Source organism: Leiobunum rupestre, chromosome 4 (genome assembly GCF_980474605.1).
Source record: "Leiobunum rupestre chromosome 4, qqLeiRupe1.1.hap1, whole genome shotgun sequence".
In the NCBI taxonomy this organism is placed as follows: Eukaryota; Metazoa; Arthropoda; class Arachnida; order Opiliones; family Sclerosomatidae; genus Leiobunum; species Leiobunum rupestre.
The window spans coordinates 52,824,865-52,851,715 of NC_143387.1; the positions used below are offsets into that span (position 1 = coordinate 52,824,865).

Below are 26,851 nucleotides of genomic sequence, written 5' to 3' on the forward strand. Positions count from 1 at the left end.
CAAATATCTAAATCATGATTCTTCGTAGAGCACGTGGCGCCATCTAAGTAAACTGACCATTATATTTTGGGAATAAAAGCTAGACAAAATGGTTGTTTAACTGTAAATTTACCTATAACTTGAATTCTTTAAATTAAAATACAAATTTTTAATTGGGATCAATCGTAATAGACGTGAAAAATGATTGAATTGACTTCAGTGACAATTAAAGTCGCGAAGTTGGGAGGCTGGCAGCCATGCTGTCACGAAACGTTTCCCCTTTTTTCCTACCCCCAAATTCAAAAACCCTTCAGAGGCTGGGAAGCCGTTGGAATTTATTTTACCGTCTATTGATCATCAACTCTCAATTTAAAGAAACAAAATCACTTAGTTCAAGTTAGTTATCAATCAAACAAATTATCAAAGGGAACAAAAGAAAAGATTGAAATGTTTTTTATTAAATATGAATGAATAAAATTTAAAGGAAACAATTTTTAATAGGTTTTAAGAATTAAAATATCGATGATCAGTCACGGGGTTTGATGTAAAAAGTAGTAATCGTAAAACATTGACGAAAAATCTAATTTAAAAAAATATCAGCTTCAACTTTTGAAACCCGCCTAAAAACCGGCCTTCCGTCCAACGATTTTTTCCCCGGAACTACCTTCGAAAAGGAGCCCAATTTGGGCGGGAAACCGCCCATCTGGCAACTATGTCTGAATCTTTAGTTCACGATCAACCACTATTTTTACCTCTCCGAGGGGACAAAGTCTATAATCTGCGAACGCGTTACCGGGGGGCAAAGTCCAAAACGCGTTACCGGGGGCAAAGTCCAATACGCGTTACCGGTGAAAAGTCGTGAAATCGTGTTTAAAGGTTGGAAAAACCACCGACTGACGGTGAGCGTTAACGGGTAAAGTTGCGGTTGCGTAGCGTGCGGTTTGGTTGTTTTTTTTCGTTAACGCTCACCGTCGCGTCGGTTTCGGTTCAGTTGTAATGGGAATTTGTTGCAATGTTTATGTGTAGTGTAGGAATGTTGAGTTTGTTTGTTATGGCGGTTGCGAGTGTTGAGTTTGTGTAATGGCGGTTGTGAGTGTTGAATCTGCTCTCCAACTTCTTCTTATTGACTTTTAGGACGGACCGAGTGCTGAGGGTTACGATAAACGTCTCAACGTCCAAATGGCAGGGTTTCCACTAATTGTTTACGGTATTCGCCTTAGTATCAATTTGCGATCGCATCGGGCGGGAATTGAACCCAAGATCTCCTGTATGACAGGCGGACGTTCTACCACAGAACCACCAACACTTCAGCCTTATCGGAAGCGCATATTGCTAGTTAGTATTTAATTAAATATTTATAAATTATATTAATCTTATATTTAATTAAATATTTATAAATTATATTAATGTTATATTTAATTAAATATTTTAGTATTTTAATGTAAAATTTGATCGTGATCAGGAATTGAACTCGGGTCGTATTGTAACAATGCGGATAGTTCACCGCCGAGCCATTGACTTCCTTAGGAAAAATTTTAAAGCAAAGGAACCATTATGATAAAGCGGGTTTTTTTTACTAAACGGATTAATACAATATCTGTATATTGAACTTTGTTTGTTTATTCTTTGGTACGGTTTTTTGGTTTTGTTTTAAATTTTTGTTAAATTCTTAACAAAATTTCGTTGAAACACAATAAGTAGTTCATTGTTACCTTTTAATAACGCTTAGAAAAAGGGTAATTATTCAAAACTCCCGCGGAAACTATATCAAAGTAATAATTTAGCGCCACCGTGTGGAGAAATATCAATCAAACCGGGTAAAAAATATAATCTCTTAAATTTTTCGAACTTTAGTCAAATCTCGACGGGTCAAAAAAAACGCCAAATAAACGTATATAAAGCCGTTGCCGTCAATATAGAAGATATAGTCTTTCTTAGTTCTTGGCTGTCAGTCGAACTACTACAGGACGGGGTCCTGGTGTCGGTCAAAAGTTATGAGGTAACTTTGCGGTTTTAATTAGTATGATCCGTCTTTGGTCAAGAAAAGAGTTAAATTGTGTTTCGCGTTTGGAAGTTGAGTGAATGGACTTAAGTGTATGAACAGTGCGTGTTTAAGACTGAAAGTGTTAAAGTAATTGTGAACTAACTCAAGTCAGCTGTCAAGAAAAACTGTAAGATGAAATTGATTGTTATTATTTTTTGAATTGGAATAACTTAATTATACCCTTGAAATTATCAACTCAACCTGTGAGGCTAATTAAGTAAATTGGAAGTAATTAGTAGCGAACAGCTCTCAGCTGTTAATTAAGACAGAGTTTATAGTTAGGTAGTTTGAATTTAGTTAAAATTACTCACTATAATTTATGATATTTACTTAAGTGTAAGTGTGTTTTGGTTTATTTTTCAATCACGATGAACTAAGACAAATCTAGTCTTAGACACTTGAGTACCAGCTCTGTACAATTACGTAGACGGGATATACATTGTTGGGTTATTGATGAAAGTTAAATCTAGAACGTTCCATAGACTGTTCTGAATAAAAATAAAGATTTATAATTTTGCATAATTCTGGTTGCCATTTTATTTTCTAATCACTCGCCCACAACATTACAGTTCTGGCAATCCCGAATCAAATAAATTTTCGATATAACGGCGACGGGAAATTATTCTCATAAATTTATCGCGCGGCCTTAGGGAATATTCTTTTAACAAAATTTCGATAAACTATCGTTTAATTAAAATCGGCCCGATTCCGTTAAAATTATAAACCAAAAAGCGAACGGTCGTTATAATACCCTCTGTAGTTATTTCTTTCATTAAAATTTGCTTCGTATTATATTCAACTGATAAACGTGTACTGTAAAAAGGGTTTAATTCAATTGTGCATTGTTATAGTACGTCTAACTCACTGTTGTAACTACTGAACTTATGATATTCTGAATAAATTAAAATTGGTCGTTTCGTCTCAATTATTTTAATTATAATTAAAATTTTATACCGGGCTGGATAGAACTGGGATAACATTTTTAACAAATAACACTAAATTGCGGAGATATATCTTTAAGGGATATCTCGAGAAATTAATACCACTAGGGACAATTCTTCCGAGGATAGGTATATTTTGGCTTGCCAACTTGTTCTTTTTTCATTTAATTTATTTTCGGCCTTCCAACATGGGTTTTTATCTAATCGCTCATGTTTGACCAATTTGCTCCACGCTACTAACACCTCGTCCAGATGGCTTGACGAGGGTTACATAAAACTAGTTAAGGTTAACGGTAATAGTTAGTGTAGGGAGCTGTTGGCTCGAACGCGTGGCATGCAGGGCTTGCCACCACCCTCCTACGCATTGTAACCCGGCCACCTGAATTAATGGCTTCAAAAGTCGCTTGATGACTTAGGCCTAAGGTGGTGTCTTGGGTATTAGCCTAGCTGATTATTATTATTATTTATTATTATTATGTCATTTACTTGGACTTCTCTAAAGCATTTGACTCTATCCCTCACACTTGCCTTCTGGTTTCTGGATGTTCTTCACTTTGCAGGTGTCGTGAGCGAATGCTTTACAGCTTTAGCCTGGATCGAAAACTACTTACGTGAACATCGACCACGGGTTGTCTTGCGGGGCGTAGCATCCTCTTGGAGTACAATTGAAAAGGGTGTCCCACAAGGTACCATTTTGGCGCCTCTTCTTTTCAATGTACTAATAAACTTAATGCCAGAGGCAGTTGTCTTCGGGCTATTATTGCTGTTTGCGAACGACTTCAACTTTAAAAGCTATCTGCTAAATTAAAGTCGCTCTATGATTGTCTACGTCTGCAGGCGGACTTTGATTCGGTTACAGTTTGGGCCACTGAACATGGATTATCCTTTAATAGTTTTAAATGTTGGGTACTCCACCTTGGACCTAAAAATCTTAACCATGTTTACTCCATCGACGGGGTGCAATTGAGAACTACTCTCTCGGTATCACTATTGATCCGGCCCTAAAATTTAGCTCTCAAACTAACAAGATCACTAAGCCAGTCTAAGCGTGTTCGCTCTGTAGCCAGATTAGTCTGCCGCAACCTTTACTTTCGCTCACCAACAATTATTCACACATACTCTTGTTCTCGCAATTTTCGATTATGGTTCCCCTATCTTAGCAACTGATCAATTGGCACTTCAAAAGGCCTATAACCGTTTTTCAAAATTAACCTCCAAATTTCAAAACCTTCCTGCACCCTCCCGACTTAAATCTCTTAAAATCCAATCAGTTTCAATTCGTCATAAAATTAACAATCTTAGTTTGCTACACAATTTTTTTTATCACAACCTGGTTCTGGATTTCAACGAATTTTTCTCCGTATTTGTTGGATCACGTACAAGCTGTCATCCCTTAAAATTGAATAAGCTCATACTACCATTTGGCTTAACTCATTTGCTCAAAATATAATTTCCCTCAATAATCATTCTAAATTTCGAAGCTCTTTGTTAGAACATTTCAATAAGGAATAAATTATCTCATACACGTTTGTATTTATCATTTGTGTAATACCAGAGATCCTGCAGTTATAGAGATGCGAAACTCCGCCGAAAACCTGACAAAAAAATGCAAGCATCAGCGCCGCCCTTCGGCCGGAAGGAAGCGCCCGTTTCAAGCCGAGAGACGCAAAAATTGTAAACGCGTTTTATTTTCGAAATAAAGTTTTAAAATGACTGGAACCTATTGTTCAGCGATTTTTTTGTAATTCTTGTAAAGAAAAACAGCGCATTTCTTTATTTAAGTTTCCAAAAGAAAAAGAACGGTGTGATATAACATAAGTTATTTTAGTTAGAGTTATTTTTTAATCTTTGTTTTTCAAAATACAGTTCAAAACAATGGCTAGAAAATGTAGGAAGACGCGATCTTTTTGAAAAAGATACCAATTATCTACATAATAATAATAAAATATGTGCCCCGCATTTTGAGTAGTCTTGTTTCATGAACAATAAAACCAGAAATAAGAAGAGATGGAACAGCGTATCACCTGCGTAGAATATTTGGAAAACATAATCAAGGGTTTTGTACAATTTTCCATTCTCAGCACTTTGGAAAAACATAACCTAAACCATAAATATAACAAGTTACTTAAAGTTAATCACTAAATATTAACAAACTTTAAAATATTAGCGTAAATCCTTGATTTAGTCCTAATTTCTCAAAAATCCTGTTTCTTATTTCTTTATTGTGGTTAAACAATGCCTAAAATATTTTAAAATGATAAACAGTTAAAATATGAACTTTATTTCAAATAAATTTTAAATATATACTAATGTATAAAATAATACTTAAACTAATAAATTATAGTTCAATTCCAATTTCAACTTGGTTTCTTCTTCGTTGGCGTTAGCCCAAAAAAAAGTAAACAACGGTAACAATCCTAGGATCTCTGCGATTACTCCCCAGGCGTCGCTGCGATCGGCAAAAATTTGAAAAAAACTGGTTTGCTTAGGGTATAGGGAGTTTCGCATCTCTATAACTGCCAGGATCTCTGGTAATACTATACAGGGTGTTCACTAAAAAACGATCCAGGGCGAATATCTCAGAAACCGTTTTCTCTAGGAATTTGAAATTTTTATGTTAAGTAGCACGTGCAGGTGACCAAAGAAGAATGATAACCTCGATGACCTTGAACCATGTCTTCAAGGTCATCCAAAAACTATCTCGAGAACCGAAAGTGCTAGAAAGTTGGTTCCAATTAGAAAAGTGTTCCCCGTCACGTTTTATGCCTACATAGCGTGAACATGATCGGATTCGACCAATAGTAAGTCGAGAAAAATTTTACCAAAATCACAAATGTCGTAAAAGGGAAAATTGCAAGACAGCGCTAATAACTCCAAAACAAGTCGTGCTACATTATCGAAATTTGCTAGACAATCTCATCATGGTACGATATTTTAATATTTGGAAAATTGTACGACCTTGGACCATGTCTACAAGGTCATACTAAAATTATCTCGAGAACCATTACGTTTAGAGCAAAAATTCCAATTAGAAAGTTGTTCTTCGTCACATTTTATGTATTAATAACTTTAAATTATAATTTGTAGTTCGACTGGGGACCGCTTGAAAAGTGATTTTTGGGGGGCCGCAAGCCTACAGTACCCACTTCACGAAAATGGCGCCTGTGCGCCCCTGAGTCTGACTCTTGCGCTACAAACGTTAATAATGCTCAGTTTTTCCTCGGGGGAAGGTAACTAGGTTCAGGGTGGTTTTTACCAGATAAACGTGTGTGTGATGTCCATTGGCAAGCTCTTAACGCCAAGAGATGCCTGAAAGAAACCCAGATAATGCTTATTGAAACTAACAACATAATTACGTTCGTTTTCAATTTTTGTACCTGGTATATCTTTTTATCGATGTATTAAAATATAACTACCAAAACAAGAAAGATACAGATAAGGAACGTCGCAGATATAGCCCCTCAAAAAAAGATAGATACCAAAGGGCAATAATTTAGATACATAAGATACATTCTTTGCAAACAGATACGGGAAAAAAGGTATGTGTAAGAGATTTTTATTTATCTGTGTGCGCCTGAAAAAAAGTTAGTATCTTTTACCCACAATAGTATCTTGTACCTAAAAACAAGTTGGCAACAACTGTATCCGTGGTTCGGCGGTAGAACGCTCACCTGTCCTTCAAGAGGGCTCGGGTTCGAGTCCCGGTGATTAAAAAATTATACTACACCTAATGACAAAAAGATGGCGCTTTTGGAAAAACCTTTTCCCTGATTCTAAGAAACTGCGTACGCAGTGATTACCCTTTGCCTCGAAAATGCGAACGCGTTCGCAGGCCTGACAGACAGACAGACAGACCCACCCACAGACAGACAGACACGGTGGTTGTATAACCCCTCCTAGGGTACAAAGTCCCCTCGGAGAGGTAAAAAGTACCTAAAAACGTAGCTAGATCCGTATCTAGATATCGTGTATGTAGATATCGCTGTACACTGCCAGAAAGGAAAGATAAAAGGCGGGAAAATTCTTGAAAAGTGCCGTTTCTCAAAAAAGTGAGTGATGCCAGCTCCCCCTATTTTCTCCTGGTTTCACCAAAGATAATTTAAACTCGTACTCTAGATTCGAATACTGAGAGCTTTCCAATTGACGGTTTTGTTACGAAGCGTTTACCCTTTTCCGGCACTTGACCTCAGAAAAATCGGGCTCCATCGGTTGTGGTAAGGCGCAAACCATGGAGTCAGTGGCGCTGCCAGGATTATTTCCCACGTAGGCACTACAATTTGGGGCCCCCTCTTGCCCACCAATTTTTAGTATATTTACCTCAACCATAAGTAACATAATAAACATAAGTATGTCACTACCTATATACCTAATGCATTTTTACCTCTCCGAGGGGACAAAGTCCCCTAGGAGGGGTTATACAACGACCGTGTCTGTCTGTGGGTCTGTGGGTGGGTCTGTGGGTGGGTCTGTCTGTGGGTCTGTGGGTCTGTCAGGCCTGCGAACGCGTTCGCATTTTCGGTGCAAAGTTTAATCACTGCGTACGCAGTTTCTCAAAGGGTTGGCAAAACCACCGTGTGACGGTGAGCGTTAACGGATGCATTTGCGGTTTGGTTTGGATGGTGTTTTTTCGCTCACCGTCGTGACGGTTTGGTGTGTTACGTTTTTATGCGTAGGTTGTGAGTGTTGAATTTGTTGTGTTTGTGTTCTGATGGTTGTGCATGTTGAGTCTGTTGTGTTTATATGGGCGTTTTCTCTCCAACTTCTTCTTAATGACTTTGGGACGGACCGAGTGCTGAGTGTAACGCTACCACTCAACGTCCAATGGCAGGGTTTCCACCAGTTGTACACGGTAATCGTCTTAGTATCAATTTGCGATCGCATCGGGCGGGATTTGAACCCGAGACCTCCTGATTGACAGGCGGACGTTCTACCACAGAACCACCGACACTTGGTACACCTTATTGAAAATTAGACCTTCAGCTTTATCGGAAGCGTATTTAATAGAGTACGAAATTTTGGTTTAATTGAAATAGAATTGAAATTGAAATTATTGCATCGAAGAAATTCTAATTTAGCGTTTCTCTATTGATTAAAAACAAATGCGCCACCCAGGTTTCGAACCCAGACCATTCGGCTTGGCAGTCGAGCGCTCTACCACAGAACCACCGATAGCTGCTTAGATTCACTGAAATTAAGACAGGCATCGTAAGCATAATAGGTAATAAAGTCTTTTTTTAATAATGAATTTATGAAGGCCTAATCTGGTATTTTTTAAAGGTTAAATCTTGTTTTAGCGCAGTCAGCCGAGATTAGAGGGTTAAAGGGTAGACCCTGTGGGTGGTCCACTTTCTTAACGACCTATATATAGTTCTGTTAATTCAACATTATATGATATTGGAAATTGGACGGCATTGGTCTTTTTCATGTGGTATGTGTCACAACGTCAACAGGAAGTGAACGAGTCGTCCACTACCAGATATCTACGGTATCTTCATCAAGGGCGAGTGTTGAAATAAAATGAGCGTTAAAGATGCGGCAAGTATTTCGTAAGCGAGTAATTCCAAAAAGCCTCTGTAGATATTTCTTTCATTAAAATTTGCTTCGTATTATATTTAACTGATAAACTTGTTCTGTAAAAGGGTTTAATTCAATTGTGCATTGTTATAGTACGTCTAACTTACTGTTGTAACTACTTAACTTATGATATTCTGAATAAATTAAAATTGGTCGTTTCGTCTCAATTATTTTAATTATAATTAAAATTTTATACCGGGCGGGATAGAAATGGGTTAATATTTTTAACAAATAACTCTAAATTGCGGAGATATATCTTTAAGGGTTATCTCGAGAAATTAATACCACTAGGGACAATTCTTCCGAGGAGAGGTATATTTTGGCTTGCCAACTTGTTTTAATAATAGTCTGTTTCGCCATTGACAACGTAAAATATTATTTGACTAAAGACTAATAACTCTCGGCGAATTCCTCTTATTCTTTGGAAATCGCCGAGTGATACAGCCAAGGCCCATTAAAAATTGAAATGCTTTCAAAAATGTAAATAACGCTTACTTTGTGTGAAAATATTTATGCATTATTATATCAGGAAATAAAAATAAGAATTATAAGCATTAAACATTAGCTAGTTATTTCAGAGAGGTTACCCGTAGACCTCTCTACAATGTCGAACGGTTCTCTTCCGCCTTTACGGGCACTACGAGCTAACCATCTAATTGTACCACTATATTGAGTAAACGCAATATTTCTTGCCCCGCTCCACATATAGGGCGGGCACGAAATAAAATGAGAAAGTGAGTCACCCTTTTTAGTTCCACATCGAGATATATATATCGAAGTGGGACTATTGCTATGGACGGAATGTCGTTAAGTGTTGTTGTGATTTGTTTGTTTGTTTGTTTGTTGGTCTGTTTTTTGTGGAAAGCGACGACACGGTAGATGGAGCTGCGAAAAATAATTTATATTTATATAATTTAAGTTATTTGTGACGGTGGGATTCGGACCCAGATAGCTGCCGGCCACGTATTCTTCAAAACCGACGCCTTTACCAATGGAGCCATGCCGTTCTCTAGAATTTCATGCTTGATCTTTTAGCCTTGAACACTTTTATAGTTTGTATTTGGCTAGTTAAGTTGTCGCAATTGTCGTTCCTTTTTCCGCGTTATTTTACGTATATTTACGGCGTTTAAGGTCAAGTGAACCTCAAACTTCACCTCCCTCCCCCAACCCAGTGGATTTTAACGAAGGGTGACACGAGCATGGCGAGAAGTTTGAATTACAGTGTGGGGCTACACAACTTTTACCGATGGCCAGTTTCAGGTCTGTCAGGTAAACAGGGGGAAAAACTCAGGATGGTACTTTTTATATCAAACGATAGAACGCGTAGTGCCGTTAATTTCCGTCCCCTTCGACCAACCCCCTTAAAGGGAGAGTGACCAAAAAAAAACAAGTTGGTCTCATTCGATAGAACTTTTTGGCGCACATGCAGTGCCGTTAATTTCCGCCCCCTCCGACCAACCCCCTTAAAGGGAGAGTGACCAAAAAAAATAAGTTGGTTTCATTCGATAGAACTCTTTGACGCGCACGCAGTGCCGTTAATTTCCGCCCCCTCTGACCAACCCCCTTAAAGGGAGAGTGATCGAAAAAAAAACAAGTTAATAAATTCATGGGTATTTTTTTTATGAATTTGATAGAATTTACATGACTTTTGGTGCCTAAACTACCCAAATGTTTGATATAAACTTCCTAAAATAAACCCATTTTAAACCCCGCGGAAACTATATCAAAGTAATAATATAGCGCCACCGTGTGGAGAACTATCAATCAAACCGGGTAAAAAATATAATCTCTTAAATTTTTCGAACTTTAGTCAAATCTTGACGGGTCAAAAAAACGCCAAATAAACGTATATAAAGCCGTTGCCGTCAATAAAGAAGATTTAGTCTTTCTTAGTTCTTGGCTGTCAGACGAACTACTACAGGACGGGGTCCTGGTGTCGGTCAAAAGTTATGAGGTAACTTTGCGGTTTTAATTAGTATGTTCGGTCTTCGGTCAAGAAAAGAGTTAAATTGTGTTTCGCGTTTGGAACGTGAGTGAATGGACTTAAGTGTATGAACAGTGCGTGTTTAAGACTGAAAGTGTTAAAGTAATTGTGAACTAACTCAAGTCAGCTGTAAGATAAAATTGATTGTTTTTTTTTTTTGAATTGGAATAACCTAATTATACCCTTGAAATTATCAACTCAACCTGTGAGGCTAATTAAGTAGATTGGAAGTAATTAGTAGCTCTCAGCTCTCAGCTGTTAATTAAGACAAGAGTTTATAGTAAGGTAGTTTGAATTTAGTTAAAATTACTCACTATAATTTATGATATTTACTTAAGTGTAAGTGTGTTTTGGTTTATTTTTCAATCACGATGAACTAAGACAAATCTAGTCTTAGACACTTGAGTACCAGTTCTGTACAATTACGTAGGAGGGATATATATTGTTGGGTTATTGATGAAAGTTAAATCTAGAACGTTCCATAGACTGTTCGGAATAAAAATAAACATTTATAATTTTGCATAATTCTGGTTGCCATTTTATTTTCTAATCACTCACCCACAACATTAAAGTTCTGGCCTTCCCGAATCAAATAAATTTTCGATTTAACGGCGACGGGAAATTATCATCGTAAATTTATGGCGCGGCCTTAGGGAATATTCTTTTAACAAAATTTCGATAAAGTATCGTTTAATTAAAATCGGCCCGATTCCGTTAAAATTATAAACCAAAAAGCGAACGGTCGTTATAATACCCTCTGTAGATATTTCTTTCATTAAAATTTGCTTTGTATTATATTCAACTGACAAATTTGTACTGTAAAAAGGGTTTAATTCAATTGTGCATTGTTATAGTACGTCTAACTTACTGTTGTAACTACTTAACTTATGATATTCTGAATAAATTAAAATTGGTCGTTTCGTCTCAATTATTTTAATTATAATTAAAATTTTATACCGGGCGGGATAGAAATGGGTTAATATTTTTAACAAATAACTCTAAATTGCGGAGATATATCTTTAAGGGTTATCTCGAGAAATTAATACCACTAGGGACAATTCTTCCGAGGAGAGGTATATTTTGGCTTGCCAACTTGTTTTAATAATAGTCTGTTTCGCCATTGACAACGTAAAATATTATTTGACTAAAGACTAATAACTCTCGGCGAATTCCTCTTATTCTTTGGAAATCGCCGAGTGATACAGCCAAGGCCCATTAAAAATTGAAATGCTTTCAAAAATGTAAATAACGCTTACTTTGTGTGAAAATATTTATGCATTATTATATCAGGAAATAAAAATAAGAATTATAAGCATTAAACATTAGCTAGTTATTTCAGAGAGGTTACCCGTAGACCTCTCTACAATGTCGAACGGTTCTCTTCCGCCTTTACGGGCACTACGAGCTAACCATCTAATTGTACCACTATATTGAGTAAACGCAATATTTCTTGCCCCGCTCCACATATAGGGCGGGCACGAAATAAAATGAGAAAGTGAGTCACCCTTTTTAGTTCCACATCGAGATATATATATCGAAGTGGGACTATTGCTATGGACGGAATGTCGTTAAGTGTTGTTGTGATTTGTTTGTTTGTTTGTTTGTTGGTCTGTTTTTTGTGGAAAGCGACGACACGGTAGATGGAGCTGCGAAAAATAATTTATATTTATATAATTTAAGTTATTTGTGACGGTGGGATTCGGACCCAGATAGCTGCCGGCCACGTATTCTTCAAAACCGACGCCTTTACCAATGGAGCCATGCCGTTCTCTAGAATTTCATGCTTGATCTTTTAGCCTTGAACACTTTTATAGTTTGTATTTGGCTAGTTAAGTTGTCGCAATTGTCGTTCCTTTTTCCGCGTTATTTTACGTATATTTACGGCGTTTAAGGTCAAGTGAACCTCAAACTTCACCTCCCTCCCCCAACCCAGTGGATTTTAACGAAGGGTGACACGAGCATGGCGAGAAGTTTGAATTACAGTGTGGGGCTACACAACTTTTACCGATGGCCAGTTTCAGGTCTGTCAGGTAAACAGGGGGAAAAACTCAGGATGGTACTTTTTATATCAAACGATAGAACGCGTAGTGCCGTTAATTTCCGTCCCCTTCGACCAACCCCCTTAAAGGGAGAGTGACCAAAAAAAAACAAGTTGGTCTCATTCGATAGAACTTTTTGGCGCACATGCAGTGCCGTTAATTTCCGCCCCCTCCGACCAACCCCCTTAAAGGGAGAGTGACCAAAAAAAATAAGTTGGTTTCATTCGATAGAACTCTTTGACGCGCACGCAGTGCCGTTAATTTCCGCCCCCTCTGACCAACCCCCTTAAAGGGAGAGTGATCGAAAAAAAAACAAGTTAATAAATTCATGGGTATTTTTTTTATGAATTTGATAGAATTTACATGACTTTTGGTGCCTAAACTACCCAAATGTTTGATATAAACTTCCTAAAATAAACCCATTTTAAACCCCGCGGAAACTATATCAAAGTAATAATATAGCGCCACCGTGTGGAGAACTATCAATCAAACCGGGTAAAAAATATAATCTCTTAAATTTTTCGAACTTTAGTCAAATCTTGACGGGTCAAAAAAACGCCAAATAAACGTATATAAAGCCGTTGCCGTCAATAAAGAAGATTTAGTCTTTCTTAGTTCTTGGCTGTCAGACGAACTACTACAGGACGGGGTCCTGGTGTCGGTCAAAAGTTATGAGGTAACTTTGCGGTTTTAATTAGTATGTTCGGTCTTCGGTCAAGAAAAGAGTTAAATTGTGTTTCGCGTTTGGAACGTGAGTGAATGGACTTAAGTGTATGAACAGTGCGTGTTTAAGACTGAAAGTGTTAAAGTAATTGTGAACTAACTCAAGTCAGCTGTAAGATAAAATTGATTGTTTTTATTTTTTGAATTGGAATAACCTAATTATACCCTTGAAATTATCAACTCAACCTGTGAGGCTAATTAAGTAGATTGGAAGTAATTAGTAGCTCTCAGCTCTCAGCTGTTAATTAAGACAAGAGTTTATAGTAAGGTAGTTTGAATTTAGTTAAAATTACTCACTATAATTTATGATATTTACTTAAGTGTAAGTGTGTTTTGGTTTATTTTTCAATCACGATGAACTAAGACAAATCTAGTCTTAGACACTTGAGTACCAGTTCTGTACAATTACGTAGGAGGGATATATATTGTTGGGTTATTGATGAAAGTTAAATCTAGAACGTTCCATAGACTGTTCGGAATAAAAATAAACATTTATAATTTTGCATAATTCTGGTTGCCATTTTATTTTCTAATCACTCACCCACAACATTAAAGTTCTGGCCTTCCCGAATCAAATAAATTTTCGATTTAACGGCGACGGGAAATTATCATCGTAAATTTATGGCGCGGCCTTAGGGAATATTCTTTTAACAAAATTTCGATAAAGTATCGTTTAATTAAAATCGGCCCGATTCCGTTAAAATTATAAACCAAAAAGCGAACGGTCGTTATAATACCCTCTGTAGATATTTCTTTCATTAAAATTTGCTTTGTATTATATTCAACTGACAAATTTGTACTGTAAAAAGGGTTTAATTCAATTATGCATTGTTATAGTACGTCTAACTCACTGTTGTAACTACTGAACTTATGATATTCTGAATAAATTATACTCGGTTGTTTCGTCTCAATTATTTTAATTATAATTCAAATTTTATACCGGGCGGGATTGAACCGGGATTAAGTTTTTAGTAAATAACTCAGAATTGCGGAGATATATCTTTAAAAGTCATCTCAAAAAATTAATACCGCTAGGGACAATTCTTCCGAGGAGAGGTATATTTTGGCTTGCCAACTTGTTCTTTTGAGGCATTGTCATAAGCCGCCCGTTCCCAAATGTTAGTCCCATAAAGTTTCTTAGTTTCATTATTCATTTCGAACTCTTATTCCAAGAATTGAGAATTGCCATAAAACCAGTAATGTGTGCATCGGTATCGATGCTTTCATGTTAAAGTATTTTTGTTATATTACTTTTAAATATTGAATGTGTCAAAATTAAAGTGGTTATTTATTTTTATTTATGGTCTTTGACCTTGGATATTGCGCGAGGTGTGCGGGCCTTACCGACTTCCTTTGTTATGTCCCAGGGCGAATGAACAAGGTGAACACCCAGATGATATCGCTGCCTGGATATGCGGTCGGAACTTTGAGCGTCTATATACGACCATTCAGGTCACCCTGGACAATGTTTAGTCTTATGGCGTAAAATGGGGTTTAAACTTCCAGCCGCTGTGATGCAAATACATCCAAGATCAAACAGATTCCGGACGCTCTTCAACTTCAACTAGGACGCAATATCATGTCGAAGGTGACGTCATACAGATATCTAGGGATTACTGTAGACGAAAATTTCTCATGGGCGGCCCACATCGACGGGCTGATCTCGACTTCTCTGTAGCGTCTCAATCTTTTAAGGGTGGTTTCGGCGACTGACTGGGGGGCCACCAGAGCAGTCCTTAGACTGCTTTACACCCATCTCATTCGCTCCAGGATGGATTATTTCAGCTCTCTTTATGCGTCGGCCACCTCCACTGCACTTGCTAAAATCTACAAGTTTCAAAATGCAGCTCTCAGAGTCATCCTTGAGGTTCCACCCTCAATGGCTATTAGTATCATGGCTATTAGTAACAGTTCGGATATGCTGCGACAACTTTTCCTCGCGGCTCTAGAACGTCACGGAAAGAACGCTACAGTCATTACAGACGGCTCGTTGGCTGAGGGCTCGGGTGTGGCGGGTGCGGCGGGTGCGGCTTTCGCAATCCCGGCTATCAATGTCGGCGCAACGCGTCTTGTGGATTCCGGTCATCCCATAAATAGGATCGAACTCTGCGCTATTCAAATGGCTTGTCTTACGCGTCGGTCAACCTCCAAGACACTTTGGTTATTTGCTCGGATTCGAAAAGCGCTCTGACGCAGCTTCACTCTCGTTCTACGGACCCGGTGATCACTACCATTCACGACCTTTTTGATGGATACCAGTGGCCCATAACTCTTCTGTGGTGTCCGGCTCATGTTCGAGTTCCGGGCAATGAAATGGTGGACCGTCTTGCGGGAGTTACTATGCTTCTACGCCCACCAAAGGTGGACTTCCTCCTCGCGGAGGAAAAGGGCACCTGCCGCAGGGCAATTTTATCTACATGGACTCAAGGGTGGTCAGTAACTAGGACACAATGGCGTCATCTGGACGCGAAGCATTTTCCTGGCTCGCAAGCCCTTATGCGGATAACTTAAACGCGGCGGGATGACACGCTACTCGCGCGCCTCGGCTGTGGCAGACTTCCCAGTAGGGCGGTGCTCCATCGCTTTAATATAAGTTCCTTGGCCTCCTGCGCTCGGTGTGGAGCCGCAGTGGATGACGCTTCCCACGCCTTATTCGCTTGTCCATCGCGACGGACGGCTCGGGCTTTTCTCCTTCGGGCACTTACGTCTAGTGCTCTGCCGGCCAATCTAGTAAACGTCCTCAGTGCAGGTACACGGTGGATTGACCGACGTCGTTGCGGCCACCTGTGATATTTTACGTAAGACCATTCAAGCTTGACTATAACTCTTTTCGGACGTTTGGTTGGGCCTTTTGTATTACTTTATGGTATTGTAGTGAATGAGTTCCTCTCCTGTGTGCATGGTGTGAACAACAACCTCTTACACGTTATTCTGCCCCCCCCCCCCCCCCCATGATAACGTCGTCAGAGAGCCGTTGTTGAGTGTTATATTTAAACAACTTATACTCTATTTCGTGGACTTTAATCTAAATTATATATCCCATGTAAAAATATTGTTTATAATTGCTGTAAATTATGTTATTCACCAATTTACAAACGATCCAATCAACGCGAGGTGTACCTATAATTATCGCCTTTTGGGTCAAAATGTAACTTAACTATCTTGTTTTGGTGTCAACGATAGCGACATCTGTTGCAAAAAGAGCTACTTGAAGTCGAGCCGACACTTACTTTAAGGCCCGAAAACGTTTTTTTTTATTTGAAACGGTTTTAAGCGATTTAACCAGAGATAATTTAGAATGGTATATTATAAATTATCTGATTTAACTAGGTTCACACTTATGGTCGAAAACGATTTGAAGAGCTAAGAAACCTTTTTAGACGAAATGCGTATGTGTGAACGTGGCTATAGTTGAATCGTATTCGTATATTACCGAGCGTATTAGCTCGTCGTATTCTCGGGCGTGTTACAATCAAAGATAATTTAAACTCGTACCCTAGATTCGAATACTGAGAGCTTTCCCATTGACGGTTTTGTTACGAAGCGTTTACCCTTCTCCGGCACGTGACCTTAGAAAAATCGGGCTCCATCGGTTGCGGTACGGCGCAAACCATGGAGCGAATTTTTTCTGAGTTCCGGCGGGAAATGGGTAAACGCTATCGGCAACGCGCGAGAGAGTGATTTCGAATCTAGGGTACGAGTTTAAATTATCTTTGTTACAATCGAATTTGGAACTTTGAAGGCGAGGTTTGAATCTCTTGCAGACGGAAAATAAAGTGAGCCCCTTTACAGGGTGGAAAATAAGGAATTTTTTAAAGTGAACCCGTGAGCGGCAGTGCCCATCGACTTAGCCTTTGACCCCGTGCCTTGAAATACCTGAGCTGATCCATAATAGGTATCCGTAGACCAAGTTGAATTAAAGGCCACACCGGCCTTAAATCTTATCGATGTACATAATGATGGGTGGCTTGCACTCTCTTCCTATAAACGTCACTGATTACATGGACCCCAAAACAATCTTAGCTACGCCACTGGTCGTATCTGGGAAAGCTGCTTGCTAGGTAGCATTTATTACGGTCGAGCTACGGAAAAGGAGGAGCTATTCGATGTACCTTTCTTGCCTAAAAGCTTTGTTCAAAATTTTACATTTTTAAATTTAACGCCATAATTTCCATATTCACGCCATATAAATCTGGCTTTTTTCAAATTTACGCAATTTGTGCTTCATCAATTTTCACAAAAATTGTAAATGCATTAGAAATAAATTTATATGATTTAATTGTGGCGTACTTTACAGTTTTGACTGGTTTTGACCTTTTAATTTTCACGTAAAAATTCTAAATAGAGGGATCATATTTTTTTTAATTGTGCAATGCTGCCGGATCATATCACATCGGTTTAAGCCCTTGGCAACAGTCCCACCACAAATTTTTTCTCCTCTATAAAACTTTAATGTTAAAGAAAACCACTGTAAACGCTTCAGAACGAATATTTATAGAAGCGTTTAAAACCAAGTTCGATTTTCGACTTGTAATACCATGAATGTTGAATTTAACTTGTTCGTAAAGAAACAAAGATTATTTAGTTAGTATAACTTTTGGAAATTTTATCAGCTGTAATGGCAGCTGACTGCCTGCCTCAGCTAACTTGAGCTAAGCTCAGTCAGCTGTCAAAACGAACCAAGTCCCGCTACATGGTATTATTTGACCTCCTGCTGCCTCAAGTGGCCTCTTTTGCCCCCTACTAAGTTTCAGCCTCTAGGTCTCAACCGCTTTTATAGTTTAAATGTTATGTTATTTATATTTGGTGACTGAAAAGACATGGCGTAAACGCCGTAATGTAGTGAGCAGGTTCTAATGGGATCCAATGCTTCAGTACTCCAATGGTATTGTAGAGACTGTGCTTTAATTAATCCCACTGAACGATCAACTTGTTATTCATGTGGTGTTAAGAGAAAATCATCTGCCTATGATGAGCCTACTGTAAACAACTCTACCACTACTTGCTTTTTTCAAGATGACTCGACCCATATCTACGATAGTGTTCCTCGCACTCTGAAAATTAATATACGTGGTGTAAAGGAAAGATCAGAGTAAGTTTTTCTTAGTAATTCATACTACGCCATAAATTCATAAGTAATTATTTTAGTATTGTTGTGCAAGCTGTAAATTGTAAATGTTAGGCAAACACAAATGTTGCTTATTCTCTTCTACACGCTATTTAGGGAACCAGATCATAAAATCCCCTCTCCTTTTCGCAAATCATTGTCCGAACAATGCGAAACTTCCAATGTTATTGAAATATCTGATACCACTCGATGTACAAGTTGGCCTTGTTCTTCTCGTCAGCTTCCAAATAATATTGATTTCCTGAAAAATTTTGGTCTCAACCCTGAAAACGAAGGAATTGATGTTAAACAATCAAACATTATCAGCACCGGAAAAATAAATGACAAAACATTTGTTAAATGCATTAGAAAGAAATCCATTAAATGGAAATGTGAAAAATGTGGAACCCTTAATTTGGAAACTTGTTCCGATTGTGTTGGCTGTTCCCTTGAAAAACAGAAGTCTGGCTTGGAAGAAGCCCCAAAAGAAACTGAAATTTCTAAACCATCAAGCAGTTCAGTAACTCAGGAAAATAATCCTAGCCTTGAAAAGTTAGTTGATGTTTGTAAAAACCACGTAAAACCCATTTCCTTGGTGGGCCAGTTTCTGTCTCCAAAGCATATACCAAAAGTTGATTTAAAATGGACTTGCGAAAAGTGCCAATTTCTTAATATCCCATCGACTAATCACTGCATAATTTGCGAAAGCTTGAAAAGCAGTGAATTAAATAATTTATTAGTTGAAGATGGCAAAGATTATTCTACAAAAAAATCTCTACTAGGACCATTTTCACCTAAAAAGAGATATCCTAGTTTCTGGAAATCAAAATTAAAACTGAGTCGAAAGTCTTCTGAAGGTAAAAAAAAACTCTAAAATGGATTGTGCATAGTTTTGGTTTGATCATGTTTTTAACCCACTTTTAAATGCTAGAGAAATGATCTTTGTTTATGCAATTCACATGTGTATTGACTCCCATAGTATCACTAATTTGTGTACCCTTTTCTTTCTTTTTATAAATATGAATTGATTTTTTTATTTATTTTGCATTGCATTTTCTGTGTATTTACAAGTAGTACATTGGTAATTAACAGTAACAGCATACGTAATTATTTCGCTAAAGTGTTAAGAGAAAACTTTATATTAGCCATTTTGAAGTCTGTCAGTCATCCCTAACTGTACTACCAAAAAACTAAATGTCAAATTCCTCTAGTAATTCAAATAGAAATGGTTTGTGAAGTGTCAGCTTGTCATGGTGGTCATAATCTTTAGTTAAAATATTTGACCTCATAAATATAAGACATGTTTTTCTTGCGGCATCAAGTTAAAGTAACCACTTTATACTCTGAAAGGCATGGAATAAGTTTTGGTAAATCAAGATTTTTATAGTACAATAAATTATGCAAGTGTAACTTGGAGGTATAGGCAAATTTTTTCCTTTGGTGCCATAGACCAGCGGTTCCCAATTTTTTTTGATATGGAACCCTAAATTATCCACCTAATTTTGGCGGAACCCCAACTCATTTTTTTACTCATCTTAAACTCTTGACACAAACAAAGATGGCCGCGCTGCGAATTCTCGGAACCCCTGTGACCCTTTTACGGAACACCAGGGTTCCGCGGAACACCTTTTGGGAACCGCTGCTATAGACCTTCTTACTTTTGTCCACCAAAACTCGCATTACTGTGTCCAAAGGGTTTTATCCCATATGCTTGATTTGTTATCCATGCAGTGAATGATAAAAAAAAATTATAGTACTTATTTCGCAACTCTAACTCATTAGAAATTTAATCATTCTCGTTGTATCTGTCTCTTTGAAAGGAGCGATATCGGAGTTTATGAAAGAGAAAGGTCCAAGTCTTGCCAGTATTCCTAGTTCTCATTCTGTTGAAGATGTCATGCTTATCGAAGTCAATAGTAACCGTCCACCGACTTGGATTTGCAAACGCTGCACATTCGAGAACAAGCCTCGAGCCGCAAAGTGCGAAGTTTGTTTGGAGCCTTCTCGCAAGTCTGCCTTATCTAGAATCCTTTCGCGGCACTCTCTGAGTCTTGATTATTTGGGAGAACTGAAACCGGCAATTCTAAATACTGTCATTGCTAGTCTCAAGAATACTAGCGTCTTGTTTCCAAAAAGAAGCAGATCCTTTTCGGAAATGACTTCAGAACCCAAAATAAGGAATTGGCCGAATTCTCAACCTGGTAAATCTCACCAATGTAATTTTTATTGTTTTTAATTTCTCATTGGCTCGCCATTGTTTTGCTTACAGTTCGTAACAGCATGATCTCTGATACAATTTTGATTGATCTCACTACTGAAAATGGAAACAAGGAATGGATATGTTCTCACTGTTCAGCTTCCAATCCAGCGTCTAACTCAAGCAATTGCCAAACTTGCCACCAGCCTGATCTCAAGAGTCGTAATGGCTTGACTGAAATACTCGATAACAGCCTGAAAAATATGTCTTTCAATCAGAACCACGTTGAGCAACTGGTTACCAACCAGGCGGACCAATGGTCATGCATCAAATGTACTCTTATTAACTCAGTGAATGATAGCTTTTGCGTAGCTTGTGGCGGGTCCAAACTCAACAGTACCACAGCCAATCGCTACCAGACACTAAAACCCAATGAAAGTTGGCAGTGTCCCAGGTGCACTCTAAGGAATATTAAAACGTTGAGCAAGTGCTCTGCATGTGGATGTCCCAAGGCGCCTGCTACTTCACTGCAAAAAGATTCTGCGCAAACTCCAAATGTTTCGGCCGATTTGCCGCAAACAAGCTCAAACACCACCCATCTAGTGGAACCTGAGCCTTTTAAAAAGCCACCAGCAGATACGATGACGGCTTGGGAATGCTCAGCCTGCACATTCCTCAATCCATATAGTAAAGTTGTTTGCGAAATCTGTTATACCTCTCGTAGCCTTCTTTCACTGAGACCCGCATCAAAAGATGCAAATCATTCACATGGAGAAAGTGAACTTATTGAAGATTTGCGAAGAATCGAAGAAGATAATGCTCGTCAGCGATGGGAGGACATTGTCAACTTTTGCAAAGAGGCAAGATTTGAAAAACAAGTTTGCAAGAATAATTCTAATGATATCTTTGTTTCAGAATGGAGAACTTTTTGTAGATGATTCCTTTCCACCATTAGCTAAATCATTGTACTACAATCCAGAGGAAGAACGGGAACAACACGTGACTCAATGGTTGCGTCCTTCTCAAATCACTTGCGACATTGGAGAGTCACAAATTCGATGGGCTGTTTTTCGTACACCTTTGCCTTCTGATATATCTCAAGGAGTTTTAGGCAACTGCTGGTTCCTGAGTGCCTTAGCCGTCTTGGCCGAACGACCAGAACTTGTTGAACGAATTATGGTAACTCGAGATATTTGTCCTCAAGGAGCTTACCAAGTACGTCTTTGCAAAGATGGTAGATGGACCATGGTTTTAGTAGATGATTTGTTGCCTTGCGATTCTAAAAAGCGTCTCCTATATTCGGAGGTATGAGTGTCTTTTGTCGACTTATTGCTTATTCAATAATATTGGAAGAAAATTAATTATGAAACTTAAGGCTAAGCGACGTCAGCTTTGGGTGCCACTAATAGAAAAAGCAGTTGCCAAGTTGCATGGCTGTTACGAAGCTTTAGTATCTGGTCGAGCAATTGAAGGCTTAGCCACACTTACTGGTGCGCCTTGTGAGAGTATTCCTTTGCAAGGTACATTTAAAATTTTTCCTGCTAATTTTCAGATATTATAATTAAGTGTCTAACATACTTAGCTTCATCTTTATCAAATGAAGAAGGCATAGATGAGGATTTGGTGTGGGTGAAGCTACTCAGTTCTAGATCTGCTGGGTTTTTAATGGGAGCTTCGTGTGGCGGTGGAAATATGACTGTTAATGAGGAAGAATACCGAGCTGTAGGGTTAAGATCACGTCACGCATATTCTGTACTCGATGTACAAGATATCAATGGGCTACGGTATTCAATTATTTGTGAGCTAATAATCTTCATATTTGACTAATTTTTGATTTATTCTTGTGAAGTTTACTGAGATTAAGAAACCCATGGGGACGGTACTCCTGGAAGGTATAATCCAACCTGCCAAAATGGTTTTCTACTTTTAAATTCTTTAAATTGGCTATTTAGGGTGACTGGTCAGATGAATCTCCAATGTGGACGCCAGACTTGAGAGACAAGCTAATTCCTCATGGAGCCAGTGAAGGTGTATTTTGGATGTCATTCCAAGATGTCTTATTGTAAGTAAAACTTTTCTCAATAGTTATCATTTGATCAACTTGGCTTTTGTTTCCCAAAGGTACTTTGACTGCATCGATATCTGCAAAGTTCGGCCTGAATGGAATGAAATTAGATTGCAAGGGGTTTTACCTCCTTATGCGGAAAAAGGAAGTTTAGCTGTTACGGTACTCACTGTTTTACACGCCACTGAAGTTGAATTTAGTCTTTTTCAAGAAGGTCAAAGGTAGTAGTACTTTGAAAATAAAATGCCAAATTAAATGCCCTAACTTTCTTATATTCTGAAGGAATGCAGAGCGTTCATTGAGGTCTCCTCTTGACCTGTGTGTTGTGGTTTTTCGCGCTGCTGACCCTGCCACTGGTCAAGTGGCCTCTCTTGTCAAACACAGTAAACGTCAAGTTCGAGGCTTTGTTGGTTGCCACGCTATGTTGGAACCAGGAATGTACATTGTTGTTTGTTTAGCATTTAACCATTGGCACTCCAGTAAGTCTACTATCTCGAATATACACATTCTGCAAATATAATTCAAATTTCTCTTCATTTATCCTTTCCAAAAATATTCAGCTTTTAGTTCAATAGATCAGTATCCAAAATTCCTGTTAGCCATGCACAGCTCAAAAAGATTGCTAGTCGAGAAGGTTATTCCAAGTATTCACGTTCTGTCTGATGCCATCACTACCCTCACTGTAACAAAAGGGAAAAGGCATGAGGTAATAAGAAACTCAAATAATTTTGAGATGGATGATTTTTTAATAGCTTATCATTGAAGTCCAACGTTATCAGAGGGTTAGGAGAATTTATGATTTTTTTTTGTTTTCCCCAGGGGCGAGAAGGAATGACTGCGTATTATTTAACCAAAGGTTGGGCGGGTTTAGTGGTGGTAGTGGAAAATAGGCTTCCAGATCGATGTATCCAAGTCATATGCGATTGCACCGAAAGTACTAATGTAGTTTCTACACGAGCCACCCTTAGAACAGTTGATAGCATACCTCCTCTTCATCGGTAAGTAAACTTAAAACATAGGTTTTTCAAAGTAAGGTTTTTCAAAACGTCTTTATATTACCCGAATAGGCAAGTTCTAATAGTCCTGACTCAGCTGGAGGGGAGTGGTGGTTTTTCAATATCACATCGCCTCACTCATAGAGTATCTTTTATAAGTGGACTCCATGACTGGGGTCCCTCGGGAACCAATCACGTACCAGCGTTAGACTCCAATGTCTTTGGGTTACACGCCCCTAGACCCCTATGACCACTTTTGGACTAAATTTGTAAAAATAGGCAAAATTATCAGAAAAATCTTGAAAGTGCTTGTAAATTATATAATAATCCAGTTTGTCTTTTGAGGTTTTTGAGACAAATTTAAGACAAAAATGTAAAATTAACTTACGAGAAGAAATGTTATATATATACCTATATATCACCACTTTATATGTGGGAAGAAATTTTATTCCTGCCTCTATTTAACAAAACGTTTAAAATTTGGGGAAATAGGCAAAATATATATAAAGTAATATAAAAGTCTAAACTACGTGATACTGCCATTTAAAGATTACATCATATAAGACTTATTATAAGGTTAGTCATATTTTTAAACTGTTTTTGCTCATTTTAAAATTTGTGTTAATGTTTTTTTTTTCATACTTAATATTTTGACTTGATTAAAAATTAGTGAAATACTCTAAACGAAAAGACTTCAAATGTTTACGAATATTTTACTAGTCAGAAAACTAGATTTTACACAAATTTGATATTCTCAGTCTGGAATGTCTTGAGTTGTAAATTGGGCCCTATGCTAGGATCCCAATGAAAACAATTTTTTACTTAATAACTATAATTAATAGATTTAAAGGATTTTTCTTTACCCCTTTATTGACCTAGTACTGCACTGATTCTTTAATTTAATTTTCATTCCATCGTAAGTACAAGTAATTGTATTGGTGTAATTTTTAACAAGGACTGATTGAGGTTGTGAATAAGGTCACACACTGAAGGTTGAAAATTATCCAATCGTTCTGAGCCTATAATTAACGAAAAGAAAAATTTGATACAGTAGTGATGATATATTATAACAGTAGAATGTTTTGGGAATTTTGTAATGCACTGGTGGTTTAAGAGAGGAAAAAACATTTTTTGGAATCTCAAAATTTTACACTTAAGTAATTACCGATGAGAATGGCTATGGTGTATCGTTTTTTTAGATTTGTGATAAGCATGTTTACACAAGTTTTTCACTGTAGTGGAAAAACAACACATTTTAATTAAAGAAAAATCAAAAGAATTAGTTCTGTGTGATTGTCAATTTAAGAATTATTGTCAGTTTCTGTTCCATTTAACGTAAAATCTGACAAAAATCCCTGGGTTAAGGGACCACCTTTTTTTCGTTTAAAGTCAATTTTTGTATAATTGAAAGTTTGTTACTTGTGCATAATTTCTGTGATAATTTTAGTGTATGGTTTTAATTTTATTTTACATGGTAAATTAAAGGTTGATAATATATGGAGAAATTATACTCTTTGTGAGTTATGAAATATTGTCTTAGTTATTTTTATACCTTTAAATTCTTTACCAATTCCATAGCAACGTACATTTGCAAAAATTAGGAGGATAAACTTACTTTTTCTGTGTATAAAACAAAGTTAAAGCTGCCAAAAAACTAGATCAAATTCTTGATGAGGTTTAATTTAAATTTTTATATTTATGTTTATATTTATTGATGTTAAGATACAGGGTGTTAAATAAAAACAATACAGGGCCAATAACTCAAAATGTATTTTAACTTGGAATTTGAAATTTTCAGGACACACAGAATGCGCAGGGGGTCACTTGACAACAGAAATTTCCATGACCTTGAACCATGTCTTCAAGGTCATTTAAAATGTTTATCAAGAACCATTAGAGATACAAAGTTGGTTTCAATTAGAAACGTGTTCCCCATCACATTTTAGGTCTAAATAGCTTTGATCCCACATATTTGACTTATAACAAGTCGAAAGAATTTATACAAAAACAGGAAGGTCATGATGAAAATAATGTACCAGAGACCAGACTGAAGGACTATTAACTATAAAAGTACTCATGCTCGAGTATCAAAATTTGCTAGACATACTCATCTAGTAGGAAGTCTTTAGAATTTGCAAACTCTGATGATATTCAACTCATGGTTCAAGGTCATTCAAAGTTTATCCCGAGAACTAATGGATTTAGAGGAATGGTTCCAATTTAAAAAGTGTGTAAATTGAAATTTCAAGTCTAAAAGTCTTTAACCTGATGCAAAACACCATGATGAAAACCTTTCAAATGGGAACCATTAATGTTACGACTAGGGCATAATAAAGATAACTAGACGTCGGTTAAATGACTGTATTAGCGAAATACCAGTGCGAGGACAATGTCGAGAACTAGAACCTAAGCAAAGCATCGCCTCGGCTATATATACAATAAAACACCGGTTAACAGTGTTGCCAGAATAGACCAATTTGTTTTTTTTTAAATTCTTATCACTAGCATGATAACAACCCTTTCCCCGAAGCTAACATAACACCATACTATTTCAGAACTTCAAACGCTTCGGCGGTTTTACTACACGACCATATCTTTCAGTTATCGGGGACGGCGCTGGTGTCCTGGGTTAAAAACTGGAACTCATCGCCGCTGGATTTGTCGTCGTACTCTGGTCCCTTGCTCGGAATCTCTGCTGCCTCTACCGTTGTCCTGCTTGAAGAAGGCACACTCAAAAGGACGTCTCAGCCCCCATCTCGTTCTGCTGTCGCTTGACTGCTTCGATCTGTTAGGCCTTACTGACAGCTCTCTCCAGGGTCAGGTCTGAATCCAACTGCAACCTCTGCGACAGTATCTTGTTACAGAGGCCAACGATAAACCTATCTCGTACAAGACTTAACTAAACTCGCAGTACTTTGCCACTTTCGTCTTTTGCCTAGACGCGTCTATTGAATCATGGCCTCATATGTAATGTTGCGTTTGCCAATGAAATGGTTATTGAACTGCTCCGTGAGCTTGTCGTAAGCCAGACGCTCCGCTGAAGTCAACTTGAAAGCTTCGAAGATGCCCTCCGATTTCTCACCCATGACATAAAGCAGTGAATTAACTCGCTCCTCCTCGGACTAATGCTTCAGACCGGATATCAGGTGAAAACGTTCAAATCGTCGCTTCCAAGAACTCAATTTGATGGGCTAGCGAAGTTG

General features: G+C 37.8%; 1 protein-coding gene across 1 annotated transcript; it reads left to right on the top strand.

The window, feature by feature from the left end:
• The first annotated feature begins 17,663 nt into the window (after positions 1–17,663).
• On the top strand, positions 17,664–25,177 carry LOC149948247 (calpain-15-like). The gene is made up of 14 exons (XM_090173215.1): positions 17,664–18,376; positions 18,509–19,248; positions 20,212–20,592; positions 20,661–21,448; positions 21,504–21,893; positions 21,964–22,108; positions 22,171–22,372; positions 22,438–22,480; positions 22,541–22,650; positions 22,710–22,874; positions 22,936–23,132; positions 23,214–23,359; positions 23,473–23,651; positions 23,721–25,177. Exons 1-14 carry the CDS (start codon positions 18,141–18,143, stop codon positions 23,896–23,898), a joined length of 3,900 nt encoding a protein of 1,299 aa, XP_090029341.1. The 5' UTR covers positions 17,664–18,140; the 3' UTR covers positions 23,899–25,177.
• Positions 25,178–26,851: the final 1,674 nt, after the last annotated feature.

Coding starts and splice junctions, on each gene's coding strand:
- LOC149948247 (XM_090173215.1), top strand. CDS start 18,141: ATGGGATCCAATGCTTCAGTACTCCAATGGTATTGTAGAGACTGTGCT. Junction 22,109..22,170: donor TGAGAGTATTCCTTTGCAAG/GTACATTTAAAA, acceptor TAACATACTTAG/CTTCATCTTTATCAAATGAA. Junction 23,360..23,472: donor CAAAAGGGAAAAGGCATGAG/GTAATAAGAAAC, acceptor TGTTTTCCCCAG/GGGCGAGAAGGAATGACTGC.